Source organism: Oreochromis aureus, linkage group 12 (assembly GCF_013358895.1).
Source record: "Oreochromis aureus strain Israel breed Guangdong linkage group 12, ZZ_aureus, whole genome shotgun sequence".
Lineage (NCBI taxonomy): Eukaryota > Metazoa > Chordata > Actinopteri > Cichliformes > Cichlidae > Oreochromis > Oreochromis aureus.
In genome coordinates, this window is record NC_052953.1 from 6874908 (window position 1) to 6887257 (window position 12350).

Sequence of the window (12350 nt, forward strand, 5' to 3'; positions counted from 1 at the left end):
CATGGTTCGCTAACATGGTTTGCCTTTTACACTTAGACAGGTGGAACATATGGAAAAGGTATATACAAGAATGAAGGATGACAACCATAAATCATGAATAAATACAACTACTTCAAACGCTGTTGCGTTTAAATATTTCTTTAAATTCAACCAGGTTAATAATTATGTTTACTGTGCAGAGTCTTGTTGACACGTTTTGTGTTGTGTTTTTTATTTCTATGGTTACGAGAAGACACAACACATGTTCACACAGTGCTTTATTTTACTCCATTTTCTATTCTACCTAATCTATTCATTTTAAAATTTTTATCTACAACTCATATTCATTAACCCATATTTTCTTCACAACTGCAAAAGTGAATCAAATTTGGGTTCAAGTGAGAAAATGTAGCATTTTAAATTTTGGGGCAGCAAAACATCTCAAAAAGTTGGATGTAGGTTGACAAAATGCTGGAAAAGTGAATGATACGTAAGTTTTTCTTTTCAGCAGAATCTAGAATTTAGAACTAAGTTAATAAAAGAAAACTTTGTGGAGAGCCACTAAATTATCTTTACAGCTTAGATAGAGATTATTAATGTTGCACAGTTAGGCTTTACGTCTTGATTGGGCAAAAACAGACATTGTTCATGGATTTGATCGGTTGATTGTTTTTTGTTAATGAAGACAAATTCTTAAGCAGCCTTTAAACTAAGTCAAAACACGGCCATAGTCATTCAGCAGTATCGACTGTGGTTATAATTTTGCTCTAACTTCCTTTGTAAACCTTTTCTGAATGTTCGTGTACTCAATTTGCTGATTGTCAGTCTGTCACTGACGGCCTTTAAAGTGAAAGGAAAGGAAATGTTCAAAAATGAAATGGCTGAAGCTATTCTCAGTCCTTCATGAAGCTTTTGGTGTACGTGACAGCTCTCACACTAAAGAGATAAAAATAGTCCCTACTGTGACCGGACCTACTCGCACATTTGGAAGGACAGCAGGGAGCAGAGCAGCACCAACAATTACAGCCAGGTTGGGTTTGGCTGGATCTACTCTAGCATCATACCACTTTTATAAAAGCTGTTGTCACCTTGCCCAGTGTTGTGTAAACCTTCACACGTGTGGAAAGTTTTTGGTGCTTTCTCAAACTCACAGCACATTTTTAGACTGTCAATTTATCAACCAAGAGACATTTACACTTCATACCTACACAGAGCCTTGGCAACTTTAAACAAGCTTCTATCAAAGTAAAACCTGCGCCTTGCCTTTTGGCCGTGAACCACCGTTATGAAATCTGCCGGCACTGAGCCCACACATGCAGGCAAACCTCTGCCTTTGGCTTCTTTGCCAAATTTAGGACAGTTACAAAATCTGTGATTGTCAGGATTCCTGCAGAGTTCATGAGCAACCTGCAAAGGTTTTATAACACTTCTCTTTCATTATTCAATTCGTGCAGTTACTACAGAAACTAACTGGTGGATTATGATGCATGATAAATGCTAGATACAAAAAAAACCCATCTCAAACTAAAAGAGACCAAAACTCAATTCCAGAAAAGTTGTGATGTTGAGTAAAGTGGAAATAAAAACACAATGAGATGACTTGCAAATCTCATAAACCCACATTTTATTCACAATTGAACATGGAAAACATATAAAATGTTTCAAATGAGAAAACTTTAATTAAAAAAGTTATTTTAGATTTGATGGCAGGAATCCCTTTAAAAAAAAAGTCAAATGGGGCACCAGAAGGCTAGAAAAGGAAAAAAAAGATCATCTTTAGCATCATTTCTCAGAAGTAAAGATAAGCAGAGGTTCACCAATCTGTAAAAGCATCTACAATCAACAGCATCTACTTAGTCTGTGCAACAATTTCAGAATATTGTTCCCAAGTGTAAAATTGATTTTGAATATCTAATATCTACAGTACATAATATCATCAAGAGATTAAGAGAATCTGGAGAAATCTCTGTGCGCTAGAGACAAGGCCAAAAATCGGTATTGGATGTTTGTAATCTTTATAACTGCAGGGGGCAATGTATTGAATACAGGGATGGGTCTGTCATGGAAATCACTGCATGCTCAGGAAAACTTCCACAAATCATCGTCTGTGAACACAATTCCCTGTTCCAGTCCTGAAATCCAGGTTTAAGTGCTATCATGCAAAGAAGAAGCAATATCTGAAAACAGAAATGCTGGTGTCTTCTTTGGGCTAAAGCTCATTAAAATGGACTGAGGCAAAGTGGAAAAGCTGTTCTGTAGTCAGAGAAATCCAAATGGGAAAGCTCTTTGATTTCTGGTGGTATGGGGGTGCATTAGTGCCTATACTGGTGGTTTGCACACCTTAAAAGGCATCATCAATGCTGAAAGGTATATACAAGATTTAGAGCAACATATGTTTCCATCCAGATGACGTCTTATTCCAGGGAAGTCCTTGCATTTTTAAACATGACAATACTAAACCGCACAAAGTAGTAGAAGAATCCAGGTACTGAACTGGCCTGCCTGCAGTCCAAACCATTTGCCAACTGAAAGCCTTTAACACTTTATGAGAGAAGGTGTTTGTCTCCTGCATCCAAACTGAGAGTTAGTGTCACAAATGAGAGGCATGAAAGCTCCCATTCTACTTTTAAATATCCCAGTAAGCAATGTAGTACTTAAAGTCTTTAAGATAAGATGAGGCCTGATTATTCAAGAATGGATTTTAATTCAATTCTAGATTGAACAGGGAGCCAATGATGCAACCATTTTGGCCTAATAATGTAACCCATGTATAAGGCTGTAGCAGCAGCTTTACAGTTTTTCCAGGTGCAACAGCCAGCTGTTTGGTAAACCCACGGTTACTCTAGACATATTTTCCCGAGGAGGCTGAGACCAAAGTAGAGCTTAAAGAGACTGAAATGTGTCATTTTTAGTCATTGGCTGTTACGTTTTATTATCAGAACGCAGAACATTCAAACCTGAAACGAAAGGCATAAAATGTGCAGAAATCAGGCCTTCAGTGTTCCTTCAGAACAACAAAGCTTCTCTAGGACTCATTTCCACATATAGGCTGTCCTGTGTGTATGTGTGTGTGTGTGTGTGTGTGTGCGTGTATGTGTGTTTTAAATCTCTCTGCTGCCCCCTGCTGTACAGAACATCGATGTGGTCTAGACTGAAAACTGTAGCGTCAACTGTTGAAAAAAAACCCTCATGTGCTTTTACCTTCAAATAAGCTGATTATGAAAAAAAAGCTTAGATTTCAATTTGCAGTGTTTTTCTACTCATGAAAAAAACTCAAACAAACAAATAAACAAAGACAAAAGAAAAAAAAAACATCTTTGACACATTTACTGTTTATTATAGGAAAACAAACCAAAGTGAGATAGAGTCCAGAGTGAAAACCAGTTGGGACCAGAGAAGAAGTTTCCTCCTCCCAATATATTAATATAAACAGCTACTAGCCTATGTACAATATGTGTCTGAAACATACTGAAGATGGGACAAAGATTAAACAGTGTGGATGAGAAATTACTGTGAACACAACAGGAAAACAAAACAGAACATTTTGTTCAGAAAAATATCCATAAATGCTGAAATCCTGTGTAAAAAAAGGGGGAAACAAACACAAATAGCTATAAATTCAGATAGACAATTAATTACTAATAAAAATTACCACACCTAATCTGCATTCACACACTGAGATATTATAGACCAATTATACTGTACACTATCAAACTAAAAGATTTCTCTAATGGAACCAAAACAAAATACACAGGCTCACTGTAGCAAAGGACTCTGGGAGATTGAGTTTAGTGGTTTCCTTCTGTCCATCTTTTCCTCTTGCCTTGAAAACAACAACAACAACAAAAAAACCCAACTCCCTCTTTTGCTCAGTTAACATAATTTGGCACAACCGAGCAAATCCAGTTAACCACTTTAACCTCAACTAGCTCCCAGTGCTCAAGGGAATGTTGAAAAGACTCACTCGGTATCTCACTTTCTCTTAAACACTCGCACAAACACACTGAAAGAAATGTAAGATACAGTACAGATAACAAAACACTACTGTAACAACAACAAAACACAGAAAAATGTACTCAAAAATCTACATGTTTGGTCTTTCTCCGTTTGCGCCATTTTTCATTTTATACGATTTGTTCTCAGGGAGGATTTAAAATACTGCAAATGTGTACTGCATACAAATAATACACACTGACATTAACTGAGTGACCTAAACAGTAAAAAAACAGACATTAAATTATGATTTACCACCTTTATACATTAGACAAGAACTCTGAAAAAGACACATCAGAAGTTTATTGAGTCATGTTAAAATGGATGGTGCAGGAAGCATGGGGACAGAGCGGCTCTTGCTACTACTAACATGATAGCCACTATCAGCGTCACTTGAGTTAGTTAGTCAAAAGGCTGCACTGTTCGCTGCCATCCACAGACTGTAGAAAAGACAGAAAGAGTCTCTGTGTCTGAAAAATGAGGCACAGAACACAGAAGTACCTCAAACCTCCCATTTCTCTAATCGCCAGCCAGAGGAAACTCCACTGGTGGCAAAAAGAGTCTGATTGTACAGAAGTCTATGGGAATCTCTCTTCAGCTAACTTCATTTGTGAAGTAAAGACTTTCCTAGGTAGTTTATAGTCTTATTCAATAGTTTCTAGTCTGACCTAATTCAGCACAAATTTTATTTTGTAAACTACGGTTCATTTAGAGTTAACTGGACTTAAAGCAGGGTATGCTTTGCCTATGCAAATGAGCCTTCCTTATGACCATCCCTCAGTTTTATAGTCAAATCCATCCCTCCCTTGTCAGGTTGTGCAAATTACTCACTTTAGGGTGGCTATGGTCACCTATCTCTATGAATCTGTATGGTTTATATCTGTAACTGTTCGCTTAAATCGTTGCACTGTCAACATGAACTTCCTTATCAGTTATAAATTTTTAATCTTGCAAGAAGGAAGGTGAGGACTGATACTTAATTAAAGTTAATGCCAACACTTTGAAGATGAGACAGAGAATCATGAAAATCCAACGCTCGTATCGTTTGTCAGTTTTGGCTGAAGCTGAAATCATCATGAAACATTTGGACATGAAACATTTATTGTTTTGTTTTGGGATTTTTTTGTTGAAAGTTTATTACTCCTAAGACATCCTGACAGAAGAACAATAAATCCAGTCTACAGTCTGCATCGATCCAGCATTAGTTCTGTAAACGAGACTCATCTGAATGCTATGCAAAACAAAGTCAGAATGAATTAACTGCTTTTTAAACATAAAAATCTTTATGGTTGTTTCAGTAAAGGTGCAGCAGTGATTGGATGACTAATGCAGTGACTTCTCTGATGCATTAACCTGTCAAGTGGCCCCCATGTAAAACATACACTGATATCTAACACTGATCTCCCGACCAGCGCTCCTCTGAATATGAACCATGTAACCAGATCCTCTGAGCCGAAACATTAATCTTTACACCTACATTTGATTAAATATAACTTCAGGAACAGGCTCCGCTTACGGACAAACTAAACTAAAATGGTACAATCTGCCACAGGGTTATTCCACTACACAGGGTCAGAAAATGAACTATTATTGCAGGGAACTCTTTGGTTAAATACCTGCTCAGTGTTGGAAGCACTTAAGACATTTTTTAGCTAAAACCAGTGGTGACAGACAAATGGCTTTTTCCCAGTTTCCTGCTTTGCCTAGTTGGAAATCCAGCCTTGGTGTAAGGCCTCCATTTGCCCACAGTCTATCAGCTTTCACTGATCAGTGAACCTTGTTCTAACGCAGTAGTTTGGGAACTCACAGCCCCAAATGTAGATGGTACATTAAGTCAAGACAAAATGCCTTGTCTTGACTTACTCAACTCCTGTCTTGATATGGACTGATAGGCTACTGTACCGGAGTTCAAATCCTAGCAAATTCAGACTACAGAAGACTAGACATATCATATGGTGAGACATCTACATGCGCAGCAATGCAGTAAGTATTACTGTAGTTTATTTCTGTGATTAAAACTGACTAAATGAAGGCAGAGCAGAGCTTAACACCTTCAGCTTTGTGAGTTCAAATAAGGAGATACGCAAGGTGCATTCATAAAGTTCCACAATGCCCATCAAAAATCAAAAAGGATACCTGTTTTAAATCTCAGGTGGTCTGCCTAAGCAGGGCTCCCAACTATCAGATTTGCATTTGTGTGTCACTGACGTGTGTGACCAATGAACCTGAATTCCATTTTGAGAGGACAAACCAAGTGCTGAGTGAAAATCCTGCTTTTTTAATGTTTTGCATGCTGGTGTGCACTAAACTCCGACCACGCTCCTGGTGGTGCCCACGTTTAAATCAGGTATGCTTTTTGATTTTTTTATCCACAAAATGTATATTTTGCAGGTCCCCAAAGACAAACACCGACAGGTTAAGCAACACCTTGGTATTCGATACTTGGTTAATCTCCCTGTGACCAGCATCTGAGGTTCAGGCGTCCCTAACCTTTCCCTCTGGCACCGATTTTGCTACATATGCAAGGCACTTTTAATAAAAGGATCATAAATTTTGACCGTCATGCCCATCTTCACAAAGACGTTCACAATTCTTTTTTTATTTTAAAATTGCATTTCAACACTTTTTTGTCTCTTTGGGAACAAAAGTGGCATGATTCAGTTTTTTCTCATGTGGCTTGAATGTGCTTTAAGTTCTTTTTTTTTCAAAATTTCCCACAGATACCCACCGACTGATTTTCAGTCTGTGAACCACACAGGTTTCTTCAGCTTCTTGGCACCGCGACGTGAACCTCAGCTGACCAACATTCATATCCACAAAAAAAAGACCAACAATTGTGAAACTCCACAAAACAACAAAATTATAAAATAGAATAAAAATCTAAAAAATAAAATCCTACACTAAAATCTGACCCTATAGCCCTAGCTCCAGTGTGGATTAATATATGAACACGAATAACTGAGAGACACAGACACAGTGCTTTACAATAATAATAATAATAATAATAATAATAATAATGATAAAAACCCACAGGGAAAGGAGGAACTACCAGGACTATCCAGTTTTTTGTCATCTCTAAAAGTCAAAGAGAAGGAAACAAATGGTTTAAGGCAACTTTTGGCACAAACAAGTCAAAAGGCTTGGGGTAAAGCAGCTGTAAAAAAACAGAAGAAGCTATGAAACTGCCAATGGTTTGTTCACTATGGACCAAAAGGTCTGAAGCTTGTGATATTTTCTCCTCTGAGCTGACTAGTCATGTCTCCCTCCATCATCACCTGGTCTTTCAGAGAAGGGAGTCGCTAGTGCCGTGAAGCAAACCAATAATCCCTCTGCACTGTAATTCCAGTCCTCTGTGCTCTTGTGTCAGTCTGTCTTCTTATAAGAGTCCCACCGCCACAGAAATCCCAACTGGCAGATCCCAGCGGCCTTGACTCACTGGTTGACGTGGGGCTTCAGGGCTTGGTAAAGTCCCTCGAAGGTGGGTCGGTCAGGGATATCGCGACTCCAGCAACGCATCATCAGCTCAAAGAGAGAAGGTGGGCAGAGTGGAGGAGCATAGAGGAAGATCTAGTGAGGGACACAGGAGAATTAGAATGATGAGAGATTCGAGTGATTTGTTAAAAAAGACAAATGTTGAGTCAGGTTTAGTAGCCCCTCAAATTTATCCTGCAGGCACTTACGAGGGTCCTGATTTCCAGGTTTGTAAAGACTGCTATGAGCTGCCTTGGATCCAGTTGCAATTAAAATAAATGTTTGCAGTTTTAGTCTCAGGTGGGCAAAATGATTTGACCCAGTGACAGAAGGTCAATAATCTCTGACTGTGTTTCGTCTCACCTGTCTGCCCTGGTTCCTGAAGAACTCGCCAGTGTTCTCTATGACCTGTTCATCAGACAGCAGGCTGTAGGGCTGCTCCTTACACAGAGTGAAGATCTCCCACAGGGTGACTCCAAAGGCCCACACGTCACTGGCGGTGGTGAACTTCCCCTGAGGAGAATAATTACATCTGAAAGTTTAATACTCCAACTTTAAAATACTTTTTCTTATTTTCATTAACTCTCTGAAGACAGCTGCTGATGAAATGTTGACTCTGATGCTTTGTGAGACTTACAAAAAAATATGATACGATAAAAACGTATGATAAAAAGCTTCTGCTTTAGACCTGGTTTGGGTCAGCTTGGATCCATTGTTTTTTCGCTTAACTTTACAGCTGCAAAAGACATTAAACTTATGCAACCACATTCATAATGCAGAACAGGAAAGTTATTCAAAGAAAACACTGCAGCAAAAAAGATGTTTCATTGTTTTAGGGTGCAAACCGCTACTGGTGCTTCCCCTGGAGGGCAGGAAGCTTTTGAAGAACTTTGTTCCCTTAGCTAAACTTCCTTTAGTGAAACACTGAGCAGATTTTTTTTCCTGGTTTTTTTGGGGGTGGGGGGGTGTATGCCAGTCACGGGTGCAGCAGGCTAAGCAGAGAAGCCCAGACCTCCCTCTCCCCAGCCACCTCCTCCAGCTTATTCAGGGGAACACCAAGGTTTCCCAGCCCAGCCAAGAGATATAATGTCTCCAGCATGTCCTGGGTCTGCCCCGGGGCCTCCTCCTGGTGGGATGTGCCCGGAACGCCTCACCCAGGAGACATCCTTGTCAGATGCCCGAACCACCTCAACTGGCTCCTTTCGATGTGGAGGAGTAGCGGGTATGTCCATTTTTGAAAAAGGAGACATGTGAGGGGAACCTACATGTTTTTGATAAGTCACTGAACTGATGTAGGCAAATTTCCCAGGGTTTGAATACAATTTTAAGCCTATATACACTTCTGAACATTAACTCTCTGAACTTTTAGTTCTTCTTCTTTTGAATATTAAAGACTCTAACATTTATTGACTACCAGTCATTTGAAAAAAATTATTTATAGGACTGCATAGAGTCTTATTGGGGGTTAAGGGGGCTAGGTAGCATAATCAGCAAATCTGACCACCTATTTACCAGCAGATGTTTTGCCAGTTTGGAAAAGAAAAAACCCCTAGGAAATAGAACAGTGGGCTAAAATTCCTCCACAATTATATTAGACTAATAAAGTCATAAAGCAAAAGATTACCTTCAGTTATTTCTGCTAAAGATGGTTCTTCAAGCTACTGAATCATGATTAGTGCTTCGTTTTTCACAGACAGAATCCTGTGAAAACGTATCAACTTATCTCATATGACAGCAGCTCTCAGTGGCACGTTTGGAGCCAAGTGAAGAATTTGTAAATTTGTTGTTGCAAAAGACAAAAGCTTCAACTTGGAACCACATTCAGGTCATGTATAATCCCCCCAAAATACATTTTTTTAGATTATTTTCACAACATTATTGAAACTACAATATACACCCACACTCATTTTTACAAGACAGAATTAATGTACAAATAAGTTTCAAGTTTAAAGGTACAAAAAGGAACTTTTCAAGGAATATCGGCTCTTATGTCTGCCTGCAGTGGAACTATTGTTTGCACAACGTAATAAAGAGGAAAGTATAATAATAAGCATCTGAAGATTTTTAATGTAGCAGCAGAATAACTGCAGAACTTCCATCAAAAGTAACCATTGACAGAGGTGTACAGTCTAAAAGGAGCAAAATAAAGATCCTATCCTAAATCAGCTCCCTTCCTCCAAACCTTACCAGCAAGATGCTCTCCCAGGCCATCCATCGTATAGGCAGCACCGCCCGGCCCTGGATACGGTAGTAGTCGCTGCTGTACAGGTTTCGGCTCATACCGAAGTCGGCAATCTTGATGGTGAGGCGGCGGTCCAGCAGGCAGTTTCTTGTGGCCAGGTCACGGTGCACAAAGTTCAGAGATGCCAAGTACTTCATCCCTGATGAGATCTGCACCGCCATATGGAGGAGGTCAGACAGGCTGACGTGGAGAAGCAGGAAGAGATTAAAAGTGGTGAGAATCAAAAGTGCACTAACAAGATAGTTTAGAAACCTGACGGTCGATTGTTTTCATGTATGACCTGTGTAAACTGTGTGCATGGTTAACCTGACTGAAGGGATGTTGTTGGCATGTGTTAGAGTGCTCTCGATCTCCCGCTGCGACAGGAACATGTTGAGGTCTCCGTTCTCCATGTACTCAGTAACCATGCACAGTGGGTCGGACGACACACACACACACAGCAGTCGGATGATGTTGGGGTCATTCAGACGAGACATAATCTTTATTTCCTTCAGGAAGTCGTTCCTGATCGACGGACAGATAAAGGAGACAAAGCATTTTCAGATCTGTTCATCAACTCAGAGGAACCAACTACAAGTATCTCTTCCTCAGTGTTACAGTGAAGCCTGATGCACAGATCTTATTTGTTCCTGCACATCCCTTGAAGCTCTTACACCAGTTTATCCTAATACATTCTCATCTACGGAGTCAAGTACTGCTCTCACTTCAAATAACAGTCTTTTAAAGAGAAATGTGGTCTGCATTTGTGTGTAGGAGGGCTTTCTGTGCAAAAATTAGTCAACCAGGAAATGCAGTTTGGAGCTTTCTGTCCTGCACGTTATTCATTTGACTAGTTATGGACTATATTTTAGTTTTTAGTATATAAATAGTGAAAAATTCTCATCATATGAACACATTAAAGTAATGAATACACTGATTTTAACCAATATATGCTCTCCAGGGGATGAACCTTTGACCACCTCAGCTCCAGATTGATATAGTTTGACGTAATCGCTCTCTGTTTCATTTACACACTCATAAAGAGTACCTGGCTTGGCTGGTAGCGTCGGCCCTCAGCTGTTTAACAGCCACAAGCACAGAGTGACCGTCTCGGTCAGGGAGGGGCGAGCCTTCCCCAAGAAATTCTGGGAGTCCCTCCGCCTCACACAGGTGGACCTGCCAAGGAAGAAGATGAAATAGGGATGAAATAAGATTTTTCCAGGATAACTTTGCAGCCCACGAAACCTCCCACAATCTCACCTCGCCAAACTGCCCCTCCCCCAGCTTCTCCCTGAAGATCAGCTGTTGCCGAGGAAACTCGGCAGCGGAGATGTCCTTCCTGGTGAGAGAGTCCACGGTGAGGGCGGGGACGGCATACATGTTGCTGCCAGTGACGCCCTGCAGCCGCACGATGTCCGTCTCAGCGTAGTGTGGCGCATTGCTATGGAAACACTGGTGTGGCGTGCACTGGGTGATGTCTGGCTCAGCGTAGCCACCTCCACATGCTGTTGGAAAGACAAGTGCTTGTTTAATTAATGTCTAATAAAAAAAACTGAAGTGAAGCTTACTGAAAAGTACCAACAGCACAACATTATAGTACAAAAGTTAAATTACTGGCAATTTCTAGTTTTCTATCCAAAGTAAAAGCAGTACTTCTTTATCATTTTACTAGTACCATTATTCTACTTGCTGACTGAAGTTTTACTAGTTTGAAATTGTTTTTTACAGAAGTTTTTTCAATCCAGGATATCCCAACCTCTCAGGGTTAGGTCCCCTCCAGTAGGTCATGAGAGGTCATAAGATGATTCATAGAAGGGAAAAGAATTGAAAAATAAAAATAAAATAAAATGCAGTTTCCAATCTTCACTTGATTTCACTTAAGTATATGTGATCTGATTAACTGCATGAAGTCACACCTTTCAACTCTTACCACGAAGCCATCCTGATGTCATATGACAGGAAGTCAGCAGAAGGAGGTCATAGAGAGGATTACCAAGGAGGAGAGCTGGAAGAAGAGGAAACTTGGAAAAGAGGCGCAGAGAGCCGAGAGAAAAAGGAGAGAAGCACTGCAGAATAAGTATGAATGAGCATGCATGTTCAACTTCATCAGGGAAACTTAAATAGAGAGAAAAAGGAGAAAAACGAGCTTATTTAACATGTTCTGAAGTAAATGGAGAGAAACAGGTTGAGGAGCTGTTAATGAGTGACAGAAGATCAGAACTTTGATGGATGCTTGAAGTTTGTAGAGTTTGTTTGAAACTACAGACATCGCCACCAGGAGGCAGCAGTCTCTCTTATTGAAAGGCTTTCGACCTTTTTCATCTACAGCTGTGATTAATCATGTCATAATGGATAGATCTGGAACATCTCTGAGGCATCAATGATTCTTAACACAAATTCCTACTACAAACCTAAACACACGGTTATGAAGCGGTCACTCAAATACAAACATCATGACGCAGCATTCAAAGGACTTTCTGCTATTTGTCAACTTGTGTCTTTTTCACTAATTCTTAAATGAACGCCTGCATCGACTTCATCGTTGAAGGTGTTTACCAGATGCTTCTGCGCTCTGTGACAACTCTGGAAGCTTGTTTCTCAGCACCGCTGGGTTCTGGTACTGAGGGTCCAACAGGAAAATTCTCTCGTAGTGAGGGTCAGCGTTCACGGGACCTGAGGAAAACAG

At 40.0% G+C, this 12350-nt stretch overlaps 1 protein-coding gene across 1 annotated transcript in view; it reads right to left on the reverse strand.

Moving 5' to 3' along the window:
* Positions 1-3295: 3295 nt before the first annotated feature.
* Positions 3296-12350, reverse strand: part of ddr2l (discoidin domain receptor family, member 2, like) — a 37581-nt gene continuing 28526 nt past the window's right edge. Inside the window, exons 13-19 of the mRNA XM_031731330.2 lie at positions 12221-12337; positions 10925-11169; positions 10713-10840; positions 9992-10189; positions 9631-9865; positions 7807-7956; positions 3296-7539 (exon numbers count right to left, since the gene is read on the reverse strand). Of these exons, the coding sequence (XP_031587190.1) occupies positions 7405-7539; positions 7807-7956; positions 9631-9865; positions 9992-10189; positions 10713-10840; positions 10925-11169; positions 12221-12337 (1208 nt within the window). The 3' untranslated portion in view covers positions 3296-7404. The remainder of the gene's footprint in view (positions 7540-7806; positions 7957-9630; positions 9866-9991; positions 10190-10712; positions 10841-10924; positions 11170-12220; positions 12338-12350) is intronic.